The following is a 17312-nucleotide window of genomic DNA, read 5'->3' as shown; positions in this document are numbered from 1 at the left end:
CCTATTCAATCTCACCGTAGGTCTTTGAAAGTGACTCTTGGTAAGGAGATCCCTCAAATTTGGCGCCCGTCTGGCTGTCATAAGGGGTCTGTCACTTGTTACCTCAACCGTTTGTTCATCCGTTCGCAGAATCTGCCAATGTTTTGATAGAATATCACTGACCTGTTTCCAGCTGTTGTTAAAATCAGTGATAAATCTAGTTTGCATCTCCTGACACCGTCCTTTGGAAGAAAGAAGTGACCTATGATCCTGACCCCTGGCCCCCTGGTAGCCCTTGGAGATGACACGTCTCGGGTAACCTGTCTGGTGGAAACGATCCGAGAGATCACGGGCCTGAATCGAAAAATCGTCGTCACGGGTACAGTTACGTCTAACACGCAAAAACTGCCCCGTGGGTACACCCTCCTTAATATGCCAGGGATGGGAGCTTGAGAAGTCCAAGAGTGCATTTGTTGTCGTAGGCTTGCGAAATAAATTCGTCGCCAAGCGACTCTCATGAGGAAAAATCTTCAAGTCCAAAAAGGTGGTTTCACTGGCAGAAAGGGAGTAAGTAAGGAAGATGTTAAAGGGGTTGGAGTTCAGGTTATTGAAAAATTCCTCACATTCCTCTCTTGTACCCTTCCAAAGGATGAATATATCATCTATAAAGCGTAACCAGGCGTGTACGTGGGCAGCGAACGAAGGTAAAGGATAAACAAATTTCTCTTCCCACCAGCCTAGAAAGGTATTAGCGTAGGCTGGTGCGCATTTCGCGCCCATCGCCACGCCTGATCGCTGAAGGTAGTATGTCCTATCAAAGAGGAAGAAGTTGTGGTGAAGGACGAATGTTAGGAGGTCAAGCAGAAATGAGTCATGCCCCCTATCCGAGGAGCTCTTCTTATTCAAGAAATAAGCTACCGCCTCAGTCCCTTCCTTGTGGCCAATGTTAGAATAAAGTGATTCTACATCACACGTGACTAAGAGAAAATCACCAGGAAGTTCGATCTGGCCACAAATATCGATAAAATGTGAAGAATCACGAATAAATGAAGGGAGAGATGAAGCAATGGGTTGAAGGAAGAAGTCCAGGTACTCACCCGCTCTTTCACACATGCTGCCAACACTAGCAAACGTTCAAATTTTGAGAGGAACAAAGAAGTGGGGTCAGAAGGAAGTTTTTGGTAATATTGAGTATTACTAAGCTGTCGCTTAGCCTCAATTTCATATAGCTGATAAGACCACAACACTACGTTGCCCCCTTTATCTGCTTCCTTGATTGTAAACTCTCTGTTTCTCTGCAGGGCCCTACAGCTTGCAATCATTACCATACAAGAAAAGCGGTATCTGTGGATAGAAAACCCGGTCACGGCAACATTCTACATGCTGCCGAAAATACACAAAGACAGCATCAAGCCTCCTGGTAGGCCTATCGTCTCTAGTGTTGGCAGCATGTGTGAAAGAGCGGGTGAGTACCTGGACTTCTTCCTTCAACCCATTGCTTCATCTCTCCCTTCATTTATTCGTGATTCTTCACATTTTATCGATATTTGTGGCCAGATCGAACTTCCTGGTGATTTTCTCTTAGTCACGTGTGATGTAGAATCACTATATTCTAACATTGGCCACAAGGAAGGGACTGAGGCGGTAGCTTATTTCTTGAATAAGAAGAGCTCCTCGGATAGGGGGCATGACTCATTTCTGCTTGACCTCCTAACATTCGTCCTTCACCACAACTTCTTCCTCTTTAATAGGACATACTACCTTCAGCGATCAGGCGTGGCGATGGGCGCGAAATGCGCACCAGCCTACGCTAATACCTTTCTAGGCTGGTGGGAAGAGAAATTTGTTTATCCTTTACCTTCGTTCGCTGCCCATGTACACGCCTGGTTACGCTTTATAGATGATATATTCATCCTTTGGAAGGGTACGAGAGAGGAATGTGAGGAATTTTTCAATAACCTGAACTCCAACCCCTTTAACATCTTCCTTACTTACTCCCTTTCTGCCAGTGAAACCACCTTTTTGGACTTGAAGATTTTTCCTCATGAGAGTTGCATGGCGACGAATTTATTTCGCAAGCCTACGGCAACAAATGCACTCTTGGACTTCTCAAGCTTCCATCCCTGGCATACTAAGGTGGGTGTACCCACGGGGCAGTTTTTGCATGTTAGACGTAACTGTACCCGTGACGACGATTTTTCGATTCAGACCCGTGATCTCTCGGATCGTTTCCACCAGAGAGGTTACCCGAGACGTGTCATCTCCAAGGGCTACCAGAGGGCCAGGGGTCAGGATAAGAGGTCACTTCTTTCCTCCAAAGGACGGTGTCAGGAGATGCAAACTAGTTTTATCACTGATTTTAACAACAGCTGGAAACAGGTCAGTGATATTCTATCAAAACATTGGCAGATTCTGCGAACGGATGCACAAACGGTTGAGGTAACAAGTGACAGACCCCTTATGACAGCCAGACGGGCGCCAAATTTGAGGGATCTCCTTACCAAGAGTCACTTTCAAAGACCTACGGTGAGATTGAATAGGGGTATTGTTCTCAGGGGTTCATTCCCCTGCGGGGACTGTAATATTTGTCCTCACATGGTCCCGACGCGTAGTACTTTTCTTCACCCCACACGTTATAGTAGACATCCCCTCAAGGCATATATCAATTGTAAATCCAGGGATGTAATATATGCCTTAATCTGCCCTTGTAAGCTTGTGTATGTCGGGCAGACATCACAAGAACTTAGAAAATGAGTCCAGAAACATGTTTCTACTATACATCTAGTGGCCTCGGACTTAAGGAAGGGTAAGACTCTCACCCCGGTGGCTGAACATTTTCTTACTAATCATAGGGGTTCCTCAACCAACCTCAGAGTAGTGGGCCTACAAAAGTTAACCCCGAACGAGAGAGGTGGGGACAGACGTAAATTGCTTTTACAAATAGAATCCAGATGGATCTTTCAATTACAGTCAGTAACCCCCTCTGGACTAAATGAGGAACTTCTGTTTACAGGGTTTTTGGGGAGTTGATTTTTCCTGATTTTTCCTTTTTTTGTATTTTTATTATATTTTTGGTATAATTATCATTATCACCATTATTATTATTACTACTATACATATATATTTTTCATATTTTTTCATCTTTTTACATTCCCTAGCCCTGCTATTGGATTGGATCCGTCGATCTTTTGTTCTTATGAGTCAGATGTTGGATGTCTATTCTCCTGTACATGACCTGGTGGGAGTTTGGACCTCTGGACAGCCATAATACATCAGGATTCCGGAAAAATTACTCAGGATATAATTACTGGACATCTATGAAAGGGGTCACGTGTCACGTGTCGAATCCAATAGAATATCAGTGGATTGTTGGTTGACGGATGGATGAGGATCCTTTTGTATGCTCCTTACCTGTATTTTTTCTGGACTCTTGGCTCTACACCAGTTGGACTTTCATTATGGGGGTTTGTCTGGATCGGAGGACATGGACAATTGAATATTATATCGTCTACTCTTTTTGCCACCTCCCTTGGCATATGGATTGTGGTTTATAATAGGGATGGTCTTTCCATCTGATATTTGCATGTGGCCCACTCCCTTCTATTTTGTCTGATTTATCTATATTTATTTTTCTATTCTATTGGCTGCATATGTATATGTATGTTATATGGGCTGCATTGCATATTAATAGATTTATTATCTCTGCTGCATGCTTTTTCATTAATGATACACATTCCCTTTATACAGGTCCGTGCACACTATCTGTGCCTGCGAGCTGGGCTGCATGTCATTTCACTATATGCCCCATACGTCTCCTGGTTGTTTTCGTCCGTGCTCTCTATTGCCCCCTTTGGACGGCTGTGCACACATTCCGGTTGATTGGGCGTTCTATTTAAATGTAAGTGATCGATTACAGCACCCACTTCCCCTGACGAAGCCGCTGCGGCGGCGATACGTGTGGGGCTTCTTCTATACACCCTACCTACTCTGCCTTATGCCGTTTATACTTAGGCATTGGCATTTTTCCAGACTTTACATAGTCGATATAGGCCTGGGTTTCAGCCTGCTTTTTCCTCCCTATTTCGGTTGAGTATGCTGGGCATTATATTGCCCTCTTTTTATAACCATAGGTTCCTTGTCTCCAAGTTATTTGCTGGGCACTTTATCTTGGGATCATTGTATGGACATCTGTTTCACTAGGTTTGCCTTGTTCTGGCTTGTCTAACAGAGTGCCTATGGTTTTTTGTGCCTATGATTTCTTATTTGTGCGCTTTTAGCATATCAGTATGTGTTTTCTCTTTCAACTAGGAGGTATCATTTCATCTATATAATATGACACGCATTATGCTGATCAAGTGTATTATGTTGTATATCGGCTGTATATTTACTTGTAGGGTATTTATATAAGGGTGTTTATGTACACTATTGGTACATTTTAATTCTTTTTATATGTTTTGCTGTGGCGTTCAATAAACATTTTTGTTATTTTTCTATTTACCATGGTTGTGCGTGCCTGCTTTATAGTCCATTCTGTTTTCTCTTTTTTTGGTTCTATATTTATATTGGACTAGGCACTGCACCCTATAGTATGTATTTGAGAATACAGCTTTGGTGTACCCTTTACAAATATAAGAAGAACAATGTCTGTCTGTTATTTTTTTCTGGACAGCTTATCAAATAAATCAAATGCCAAGTTGTCAACACGGGCTTGCTGTAGTTTTGATAAAACCACATTGAAATTTCAGAGGTTTCAGATGTTACATTTTCTAATTAAAAAATGAAAACTGTGTATGGCTTTTTGGTTGGGTTTTTTTGTTTGATTTTTTTTAATGATAAGAAAGGCATAATGTTTTTGAACTTAATGGTCAGAAAGAATCAATGGTCACAACAATGGCTTCCTTCAGACACAAAGGATGACCTAACTGTCATGTTCTTTGAAGATAAGATCTGTGGCCTACACGAATGTAATACAGCCTTTTATTCTCAGGGTATATAAAAAAGATTTTCAATTACAAACTGGACGGGTGCTTGTGTGTGCTTTTAAGATTATAACTATCTCGCTCAGTTTTCCCATGAAGCCATCATTCTATTTCTGTACTCGAGTGGATATTATTGTTGTAGCTTTCTCTGTGCCATGAAATATCCGGTAGATATGAAATAAGATTATTACACTGATAGAGTGGAGGTATGAATGGAGAAGACTAGCAGTTAAGAGAGGGAGAATTCGAGTAACTTCTATTTCGTTGAAACCAAGAATCGAAGAATATTACAGAAAACTATTATTACGTTATAAACGTATTGGGACAGTACTCTTTGTAGCAATTAATCAATGAACAAGAAATTCAAAAGCAAATATTTAAATATATTGTGGTAGATCGGTGCACTCGGCTGCTTAACGAGGTAGTCACAGGAATCAGGAATACTTGACGTTTAAATTTCAACTGATTTATTAAAACAGGCTTCATAAACCAGTTCAAAACAAAATAAACATATTCCGTCTTTTTTACATAAACAAACAAAATAGCACTCACTACAGTCCTTATAACTGCGGACATCCACCCGTAACATAGTAACATAGTAACATAGTAACATAGTTAGTAAGGCCGAAAAAAGACATTTGTCCATCCAGTTCAGCCTATATTCCATCATAATAAATCCCCAGATCTACGTCCTTCTACAGAACCTAATTGTATGATACAATATTGTTCTGCTCCAGGAAGACATCCAGGCCTCTTTTGAACCCCTCGACTGAGTTCGCCATCACCACCTCCTCAGGCAAGCAATTCCAGATTCTCACTGCCCTAACAGTAAAGAATCCTCTTCTATGTTGGTGGAAAAACCTTCTCTCCTCCAGACGCAAAGAATACCCCCTTGTGCCCGTCACCTTCCTTGGTATAAACAGATCCTCAGCGAGATATTTGTATTGTCCCCTTATATACTTATACATGGTTATTAGATCGCCCCTCAGTCGTCTTTTTTCTAGACTAAATAATCCATACAGGAATCAGGTTTCAGCTCTTTTTACCAAGAGCTCAATTCTCCTCCAGAGTACACGGAACAGTGAATAAGCCCAAAGGCTATACATTTAGCTTCTGGATGACACCATGGGGTGGAGATATGGTGGGCAGCCTCCCACCCACTCTTCAGCTGTTCACTAGAAAACCCAGCACTTAACATGGCCAGTTAACACCTCTCAGAACTTAGTGTGCTAGAGCATTTTCCCAGGTTCACTTCACTGAAGCTAACATCTTCAGTGATACATATCACTCCTCCAGTATTTTACCAGCAACCTTGTCACAATATTTATAGGATTTCTATTGGACATGCCAAGTGAGTAATGAGATGAGAATATTAGCGCATAAATTAGTATATATCTGTAGAAACATCTAAGAGGTCTCTCATCATCCTCTAAACAAATTTTGTACCATAATGTTGAGCCAGACTGATCCCACCAAGAAAACATACAGTGGCATGTAAAAGTTGGGCACCCCTGGTCAAAATTACTGTTATTGTGAATAATTAGACAAGTTCAAAATCAAATGATCTCCAAAAGGCCTAACGTTAAAGATGACACATTTCCTTTGCATTTTAGCAAAAAAAAAATTGTAATTTTTTTATTTTAAAGGGAATCTGTTACCATATTTAACCTATCTAAACTATTAATATGGGCATACCGGTTAGAGAATGCTGAGGAGAGCCCTACCTCTGTGCCTCATATCAGCTGTGTTGCTCCTGAGAAATCATCTTTTATCACTTTATATAAATGACCTCTTCCAGGCTCCTGGGCTGATGGTACCTGGAGATAACTCTGCCTCCACAGCTTATTTCACATGAAGGGAAGTTACCAGTGTGAGACAAGTAACTAACACAGAACAGGTAAAATGAAATTTGTCTTCTTGCAAACACTTTTGTGCTTCTCTCTAAGCTCTGCTGTATTGCAACAATATTGGAACCCTGCTTGCCTGTGATATGGAAGATGAAGCTGAGAGGAGCCTGCAGATATGTCAGGTATAACTAGAGATGAGTGAATATGTTTGGAAAACTATTGTCAAACATAAATTCGGCATTCGGATTTGTGATCGGCAACACAAGCATTTTTCTTAAAATCAGAAAAAGTCGGTAACATTCGGTGAAAGACAGAATAAAAGCCGGTAATTCAAATGCCGTGTTCAGTGAAATCACAGCGTGACAGGTTAGAATAGAAAAGATAGAATAGATATATACACATAGAATAATATATATATACAGTGGGGCAAAAAAGTATTTAGTCAGTCAGCAATAGTGCTAGTTCCACCACTTAAAAAGATGAGAGGCGTCTGTAATTTACATCATAGGTAGACCTCAACTATGGGAGACAAACTGAGAAAAAAAAATCCAGAAAATCACATTGTCTGTTTTTTTAACATTTTATTTGCATATTATGGTGGAAAATAAGTATTTGGTCAGAAACAAAATTTCATCTCAATACTTTGTAATATATCCTTTGTTGGCAATGACAGAGGTCAAACGTTTTCTGTAAGTCTTCACAAGGTTGCCACACACTGTTGTTGGTATGTTGGCCCATTCCTCCATGCAGATCTCCTCTAGAGCAGTGATGTTTTTGGCTTTTTGCTTGGCAACATGGACTTTCAACTCCCTCCAAAGGTTTTCTATAGGGTTGAGATCTGGAGACTGGCTAGGCCACTCCAGGACCTTGAAATGCTTCTTACGAAGCCACTCCTTCGTTGCCCTGGCGGTGTGCTTTGGATCATTGTCATGTTGAAAGACCCAGCCATGTTTCATCTTCAATGCCCTTGCTGATGGAAGGAGGTTTGCACTCAAAATCTCATGATACATGGCCCCATTCATTCTTTTATGTACCCGGATCAGTCGTCCTGGCCCCTTTGCAGAGAAACAGCCCCAAAGCATGATGTTTCCACCACCATGCTTTACAGTAGGTATGGTGTTTGATGGATGCAACTCAATATTCTTTTTCCTCCAAACACGACAAGTTGTGTTTCTACCAAACAGTTCCAGTTTGGTTTCATCAGACCATAGGACATTCTCCCAAAACTCCTCTGGATCATCCAAATGCTCTCTAGCAAACTTCAGACGGGCCCGGACATGTACTGGCTTAAGCAGTGGGACACGTCTGGCACTGCAGGATCTGAGTCCATGGTGGCGTAGTGTGTTACTTATGGTAGGCCTTTTTACATTGGTCCCAGCTCTCTGCAGTTCATTCACTAGGTCCCCCCGCGTGGTTCTGGGATTTTTGCTCACCGTTCTTGTGATCATTCTGACCCCACGGGGTGGGATTTTGCGTGGAGCCCCAGATCGAGGGAGATTATCAGTGGTCTTGTATGTCTTCCATTTTCTAATTATGGCTCCCACTGTTGATTTTTTCACTCCAAGCTGGTTGGCTATTGCAGATTCAGTCTTCCCAGTCTGGTGCAGGGCTACAATTTTGTTTCTGGTGTCCTTTGACAGCTCTTTGGTCTTCACCATAGTGGAGTTTGGAGTCAGACTGTTTGAGGGTGTGCACAGGTGTCTTTTTATACTGATAACAAGTTTAAACAGGTGCCATTACTACAGGTAATGAGTGGAGGAAAGAGGGGACTCTTAAAGAAGAAGTTACAGGTCTGTGAGAGCCTGAAATCTTGATTGTTTGTTTCTGACCAAATACTTATTTTCCACCATAATATGCAAATAAAATGTTAAAAAAAACAGACAATGTGATTTTCTGGATTTTTTTTTCTCAGTTTGTCTCCCATAGTTGAGGTCTACCTATGATGTAAATTACAGACGCCTCTCATCTTTTTAAGTGGTGGAACTTGCACTATTGCTGACTGACTAAATACTTTTTTGCCCCACTGTATATATAGATGTCAGTGACACACACACACATTAGATAGATAGACAGATAGATAGATATGGGATAGATAGATAGATAGTTAGAGGAAAAGCCGGTAATTCAGCAGCCGTGATAGTGCAAAATCACAGCAGAAGCCAACAGGATAGAAGAGATGGATTACACACAGTAAATACAGATATAGGTATATATAGATGTCAGTGTCAAATACAATTAGCAAAGTGTGTGTGAAAATTACTGTACATGTATTTAATTAATTAAAGATTATTTTTCTGAAACAAATGGCGTGGGCTCCAGTGTAATTTTCGTAACTAGCAGAGGGAAAGCCGATGACTGGGGGCAAATGTTTATAGCCTGGGAAGGGGGTAATCCCCATGGAGCTTCCCAGGCTATTAATATCAGCTCACAGCTGTATACTTAGCCTTTACTGACTATTAAAATTGGGGACCCTAAAAAAATTACGTAGGGTCCCCCTATAATTAATAATCAGCAAAGGCTATGCAAACAGCTGGGGGCTGATATTAATAGCCTAGGAAGGGGCCATAGATACTGGCCCCCAGGCTAAAAACATCAGCTCTCAGCCACCCTAGAAAATTCTGGCACTTAGCCTTGCTCTTCTCACTTGCCCTGTAGGGATGGCAAGTGGGGTAATAGTGTGGGGGGTTAATGTCACCATCAGGCATCACGCACACTCCCTTGGAAAAAGCTTAACGCGAAATGCGCTTCTGGGTGCTGCAGCCATTTAAAGGTACAGTGCCTACATTCCAGCAACACTGGTATTTCCTTTCCTTCAGCTCCTCATAACTTCCCTTACATTAATTTTCCTTTCTTTGCAGGATATTGCTGCACATTTTGTATTTATGCATTTAAACACATTATCTATAGTATCCTTCTTTTGGAGATATAGAGTTAGCTGTTTCTTGACTCTTTGGAAATGGAATGCATTTAATGGATGAAATGTCCTTCCTGAACCAACTCTAGTGGCCTAAATACATATCACACCGTGATTTTTTAAAGCTTTTTTTTCTCCATATATATCCAAATATTTATCCATTTTTTTGGCCTCAGAGTAACTCAGACTTTTAGGATTCACTATGAATATATGAATTATATATCACCTTGACTCCTTGTACCTTTTTATGGCTGTTTTTTGCATTTGTTGTCCCCATATTTATCTTTTTTACTTCTGACTTTTTTAATATTGTATCAATAAAACTTTTGTGACTTTATGGCATATAGCTTCCCACCCTTTATTTTGATTCATGAATTTATCTATTGCATCAACCATCGCTCCAGCATAAAGGTACCGTCACACTTAGCGACGCTGCAGCGATACCGACAACGATCCGGATCGCTGCAGCGTCGCTGTTTGGTCGCTGGAGAGCTGTCACACAGACAGCTCTCCAGCGACCAACGATGCCGGTAACCAGGGTAAACATCGGGTTACTAAGCGCAGGGCCGCGCTTAGTAACCCGATGTTTACCCTGGTTACCATCGTTAAAGTAAAAAAAACAACCACTACATACTTACCTACTGCTGTCTGTCCCCGGCGCTCTGCTTCTCTGCTCTGACTGTGAGCACAGCGGTGACGTCACCGCTCTGCTTTCCGGCTGCCCGGTGCTCACAGCCAGAGCAGAGAAGCAGAGCGCCGGGGACAGACAGCGGTAGGTAAGTATGTAGTGGTTGTTTTTTTTTACTTTAACGATGGTAACCAGGGTAAACATCGGGTTACTAAGCGCGGCCCTGCGCTTAGTAACCCGATGTTTACCCTGGTTACCAGCGAAGACATCGCTGAATCGGCGTCACACACGCCGATTCAGCGATGTCAGCGGGAGATCCAGCGACGAAACAAAGTTCTGGACTTTCTTCCCCGACCAGCGATATCACAGCAGGGGCCTGATCGCTGCTGCCTGTCACACTGGACGATATCGCTAGCCAGGACGCTGCAACGTCACGGATCGCTAGCGATATCGTCTAGTGTGACGGTACCTTAACACTGCACAAGCAGTTCTACCCTTACTGTATCCTCACCCATCCCCTGTAGACTGTGTGTACTGTACTGATTTTTATTATGTATACCTCTTTTCACACGTAGAGCGCCATGAAATACATGGCGCTATAATAATAATAACAATCTAGTCATTTTTTTTAAATTGGAATCTGCCTTGAGATTTGGATTTCTGCTGGACACAAAGTAGTGATCATGTATATTCTGTTTTTTTATTAATAAATACAAATTTCCCAAGTTGCGGATATTACAGATGCAATTACCGTATATTCTAAAGGTTACCCGGTTGAAAAAAATTAGGATCCACTACAACCACACTTGTCATTAGTTATGTACCTGTGTGCTGCTGCCGCTTCCCCTCCGGCTGCTGTTCTGACTTTCGCCAGGTGTCTTGGCACTGTAACACAGAGCATCAAAACCAAGTATACCACCAACGCAGTCTCCGATCAGACAGACCTAGCAGAAAACAAGAAAATTACATTGTTTCTTAGTAAGGATTGGAGTGTGTGAAAGTGAAAAATCTAGAATCAGATAAGGTTAGCTGCAGTGCATTTAGGAATTTACACAGATCTGGAAAACCTGCTACAGAGTAAAAATGCTTTAAAAATTACAATATTATTGGTTTATTTTTATTAATTAAAAATGCAACGGGAATGAGTAAAAGAGAAATCTAAATCAAATTAATACTTGGTGTGACTGCCCTTTGCCTTCAAAACAGCATCAAAATATCAATACATCTTGATACTCAAGCACTCAGTTTTTGAAGGAACTCAGCAGGGAAGTTATCCCAAACATCTTGGAGAACTAACTACAGATCCTTCTGTCTCTTCATATAATACCAGACAGCCTTCATGATGTTGATATTTGGTCACTATAGGGTCATATGAAAACTTTCAGGGCTTCTTGTTCTTTAATCTGAATATAGTTACACTGAAGATAGTTTTTAATGATATTGGCTGTATGTTTGGGGTCTTTGTCCTGATACAGAACACATTTGATGCCAGTAAGAAGCTTCCTTGATGGTATTGCTTGCTGGATAAATATCTACCTGTATTTCTCAGCATTGAGGACCCCAAAAATCTTGACCAAATCCCCAACTTAATTTGCTTAACGGGAATCTGCCACCTCATTTTTCACATATAAGCTGCAGCCACCGCCATTAGGGCTTACCTACAGCCAGTTTTGGACTGGGGTGAAAGGGCCCCCCAGTAACATTGACTTTGGGGGGAGGGAGCACTTTTCACCTGCATACAAATATTACACTACCCTCCTTCACAAATTTACGTACACCTCTATATAATAAAATGGACAGTATGATGAATGATGAGCTGCTGCTTTTTTCTGTACAGAGTAAATCAAGTGAATTATGCCAAATACTGCCCATACAGGTGTATGGGGGCCCAGATCTGTACGGGGCCCACCACGGGATTCCCCTGTTCCCCTATGGGCCAGTCTGAGCCTATCTACAGCATTTTATAATGCTGTAGATGAGCCCCCGATGTAACCTGAAAGATAAGAAAAACAAGTTAGATTATACTCACCCAGGTTCGGTCCGGTGGGCATCCGGTGGTCCAGCGCCTCCCATCTTCATGAAATGACATCCTCTTCCTTTCACCTGTCGTGGCTCCTGCGCAGGCGTAATTCTCTGCCCTGTTGAGGGCAGAACAAAGTACTGCAGTGTGCAGGCACCGGGAAAGGTCAGAGAGGCCCAGCGTCTGCGCACTGCAGTACTTTACACTGCCCTCAACAGGGCAAATCAGTACGCCTGCGCAGGAGCTGCGACAGAAGCAAGGAAGAGGACGTCATCGCATGAAGGTGGGAGACGTCGGACCCGGACTTGTGGAATACATCCACACTGCAAGGCGGGATCTGAGGCCTCCGCTACATGCAGGCACGATATCCTTACATCACCTGATGTAAGTTCCCTGGCAGTGCGCACGGTGCATGCCCGAGAACTGATTGCAGAGCACAGGCGCCGGTGACGTCACGAGAAAGAGAAGAGGCGGCACCCAGAGGCCAGAGGGGGATGATGGATGGCTGCAAGGTGGTTGAGTCAGGGGGAGAAAACATACCTTCCTGACTCAATAGGGGTATGGTGGGAAATTTATAAAACTCATTATTCCAGCGTTCCTAGGGATAATAAAAATAAGAGCCACCTTCACCACTACTAACGCTGCAAATAATGAGTTTTATAAATTGACCTGGGGGCTGACAGGTTCCCTTTAAGCAACCCCATTATTTTAGCCCCCTCATCAAATGATTTCAGTTTATTTCTTGATGGACTTGTACAGATCATGGGTGACTAGTGTTGAGCATTCCGATACCGCAAGTATCGGGTATCGGCCGATACTTGCGGTATCGGAATTCCGATACCGAGATCCGATACTTTTGTGGTATCGGGTATCGGTATCGGATCAATAGGGATGTGTAAAATAAAGAATTAAAATAAAAAATATTGATATGCTCACCTCTCCGGCGGCCCCTGGACATCACGCTGGTAACCGGCCGGCTTCTTTGTTTAAAATGAGCGCGTTTAGGGCCTGCGAATGACGTCACGGCTTCTGATTGGTCGTGTGCCGCTCATGTGACCGCCACGCGACAAATCAGAAGCCGCGACGTCATTCGCAGGTCCTAAATTCCTAGAATTAGGAGTTTAGTGAATGAGAATGACGTCGCGGCTAGGTGTTTTGCAAACAACAAGCCATGGATAACAAAGGAATTGAAGCATTTGCTCAACAGGAAAAAAAGGCATTTAAACTGGGTGACAAAGAGGAAATTAAAATGATACAGCATGAATTGAAGCATAAAATAAAGGAGGCCCAGGAAGCCTTCAGAATTAAACTTGAAAAGAAACTGTCCCACAATAATACCAGAGAAGTTTGGTCAGGAATGAAATTACTGACTGGGCTTAAGCTGAGGCCTGAAAATGATCGAGGAACAATGGACAAGGCTAATGAGATGAATCAGTATTTCAACAGATTTAGCAGTACATGTGTAATACCAACTGATAGTGGATGGGAACTGGGTGCAAATTCTGCAACATCGATATTGAAGGATGAGCAGACTAATTTTAGAGTATCCGAAAATGATGTGAGGAGGCAGTTTAAGTCACTTAACATTGGTAAAGCTGCAGGACCTGATGGACTCAGCTCACGTGTCCTTAAAGTTTGTGCAGACCAGCTGTGTACTGTCTTTACACGCCTATTTAATGGAAGTCTACAAACACAGAGGGTACCAGTGTTATGGAAAACTTCCTGTCTGGTGCCGGTACCCAAGACGACTTCTCCTGCAACCCTAAATGACTATCGTCCTGTAGCCTTAACATCTCATGCTATGAAGGCCTTGGAAAGATTAGTGCTTGCTCACTTAAGACCGAGGGTTAACGCTTTTATCGATCCCCTTCAGTTTGCCTACCGACATAGATTGGGGGTGGATGATGCTATCCTTTCTCTGTTACATAGGGTACATTCATTTCTGGAGATTGACGGAACCACGGTGCGAGCGATGTTCTTCGATTTCTCGAGTGCATTTAACTCCCTGCAGCCACTTTTACTACACAAAAAGATGACTGATATGAAGGTTGAGGAGGGGATGAGAAATTGGATAACTGACTACCTATCAGATCGGCCACAGTTTGTACAGATGGGAGCAGTGGTGTCAAGCAGATTATTGAGCAGTGTAGGTGCCCCCCAGGGAACGGTGCTTGCGCCCTTTCTATTCACACTGTATACTTCAGACTTTCAGTATAAATCTGAACTTTGCCACCTTCAAAAATTTTCGGATGACTCCGTGGTTGTGGGATGCATTAGGGGAGATCAGGGGGATGAGGAATACAGAAGGGTGGTGTCGAATTTCGTGGATTGGTGCAATGGTAACTATCTACAACTAAATGTTAAGAAAACCAAGGAGTTGGTGGCCAACTATAGCAGGATTAAGTTGGAATGCTTACCGATCACTATTGCTGGTCAGGAGGTAGAGCAGGTGGAGAGTTACAAATATTTGGGGGTCCATTTGGATAGCAAACTGGACTGGAGATGCCACTCAGAGTTTGTCTACAAGAAGGGGATGAGCAGATTGTATTTCCTAAGGAAACTGAGGTCTTTTAATGTGTGTAGCAAAATGTTAGAAATGTTCTACCAATCTGTGGTGGCAAGTGCCATCTTTTTTGCAATCACGTGCTGGGGTAGTAGTGTGCGGGCCTCTGATGCTAATAAGCTGAATAAGATTATTAAGAAGGCAAGTTCTGCTGTCGGCTGTAATCTGGACTCTTTTGGGGAGGTAGTGGAGAAAAGAACTCTGAAAAAGTGTGTGGCAATTATGAACAATAATGCACATCCACTATATGAGCTATTCATGAGACAGAAGAGCAACTTCAGTAACCGGCTTATACTTCTGAGGTGTAAGAAGGAAAAATATAGGAAATCGTTTGTGCCAACTGCCATGGGAATGTACAACAATAACACTAGGGTTAAACCACCAAGGTGAATGTCTACTTATTTCTCTACATTCCAGTTCACTCGTTGTGTATGTCCTATTCTAATGTATAATGTATAATGTTCTTCTGTCAACTCCACTGTCATGTCAACTATGTAATTCCTTTATGATTTTTATGATTTAAGTCGTGCTGCTGTGATACCATAATTTCCCACGGGATCAATAAAGTGTATCGTATCGTATCGTATGAGCGGCACGCGACCAATCAGAAGCCGCGACGTCATTCGCAGGTCCTAAGCGCGCTCATTTTAAACAAAAAAGCCGGCCGGTTACCAGCGTGATGTCCAGGGGCCGCCGGAGAGGTGAGCATATCAATATTTTTTATTTTAATTCTTTATTTTACACCTCACTATGGATCCCAGGGCCTGAAGGAGAGTTTCCTCTCCTTCAGACCCTGGGAACCATCAGGATACATTCCGATACTTGATGTCCCATTGACTTGTATTGGTATCGGATATCGGTATCGGCGATATCCGATATTTTTCGGGTATCGGACGATACTATCCGATACCGATACTTTCAAGTATCGGACGGTATCGCTCAACACTATGGGTGACATTAACCCAGGGTTGGCTCCAGGTTTTTGTTGGATCCGGGCAAAAGAGTCTCAGTGGGCCCCTTTAACACATACCACAATTCATGATGCACAGATACGGCAAAGAAATATAGGTACAGTACAATGCCAAAGATTGAACTTACTTCTTACATTACATGAGTGATATATGTTATAAATTCTACAATAGCTCAGAAACCAGACAGTATAGTCCTCCATACAGTATTATGGACACCACATAGTGCTCCATACAGAATAATGAGCCACATATATTGCTCCATATAAAATAATGGACCCTATATAATGTTCCATACAGTAAACTGAACCACATATATTGCTCCTTAAAGAATAATTAGCCCCATATATTGCTCCATACATAATGGGTCCCATATAATGTTCCATACAGTATATGATGAGCCCCAAATAATGCTCCTGTATATGATGGGCCCCATATATTGCTCTATATATAATGGGCCCCATATAATCTTCCATACAGCATAGGATGGGCCACATAGAGTATGAGCCCCATATATTGCTCCATACAGTATAATGAGTCCCATATAATGCTCCATACAGTATATGATGAGCACCATATAATGCTCCATACAGAAAAGGCCTCATATAATGCTCCATATATATTGGGCCGCATATGATGCTCCATATACAATGGGCCACATATGATGCTCCAATGTAAGATGGGCCCATATAATGCTTAATATATAATGGGCCCCATATATGATGCTCCAGTGTAGGATGGGCCCATATATGATACTCCAGGCTCATTATACACTGGGGCATCATATATATGGATATGATGATCCAGTGTATAATGAGCCTCATATATGATGCTGCAGTGTATGATGGATCCATATATGTTGCTCCAGTGTACAATGAGCCCCATACAGTACACACCTTCTCATTTAAAGATTTTTCTGTATTTTCATGACTATGAAAATTGTAAATTCACACTGAAGGCATCAAAACTATGAATTAACACATGTGGAATTATATACTTAACAAAAAAGTGTGAAACAACTGAAATTATGTCTTATATTCTAGGTTCTTCAAAGTAGCCACCTTTTGCTTTGATGACTGCTTTGCACATTCTTGGCATTCTGCAATAACAGCAGAGAAAAATACTGTATCTACCCCAAAATGGTATTGATAAAATCGTCAGCTCGGTGAGCAAAAAATAAGCCCTCACCCACCCCCAGTTCCCGAAAAATGGAGATGGAGTGGAGTGGGTCTCCACTTTTTTTTTTTTTTTACAAAATTTAGATTTTCTTTTCACTACATACCGTAAATAAAAAAGAACCTTTACATATTTGATATCTGCAAACTTTTAGGGTATGTGCACAAGTAGAAAGATCCTCTGCGGATTTTTCCGCAGCGGATTTGATAAATCCGCAGGACAAAAACTGTGCGTTTTT

General features: G+C 42.0%; 1 protein-coding gene across 1 annotated transcript in view; it reads right to left on the bottom strand.

Annotated features, from left to right (window-relative positions):
* Positions 1–17312, bottom strand: part of PITPNM3 (PITPNM family member 3) — an 876999-nt gene that overhangs the window by 146323 nt on the left and 713364 nt on the right. Inside the window, exon 7 of the mRNA XM_069761259.1 lies at positions 11172–11291. Within this exon, the coding sequence (XP_069617360.1) occupies positions 11172–11291 (120 nt within the window). The remainder of the gene's footprint in view (positions 1–11171; positions 11292–17312) is intronic.

This window comes from Ranitomeya imitator, chromosome 3 (genome assembly GCF_032444005.1).
Source record: "Ranitomeya imitator isolate aRanImi1 chromosome 3, aRanImi1.pri, whole genome shotgun sequence".
Taxonomy (NCBI): Eukaryota; Metazoa; Chordata; class Amphibia; order Anura; family Dendrobatidae; genus Ranitomeya; species Ranitomeya imitator.
The sequence above is the reverse complement of the archived record's forward strand: the minus strand, read 5'-3'. Positions and strand labels throughout refer to the sequence as shown.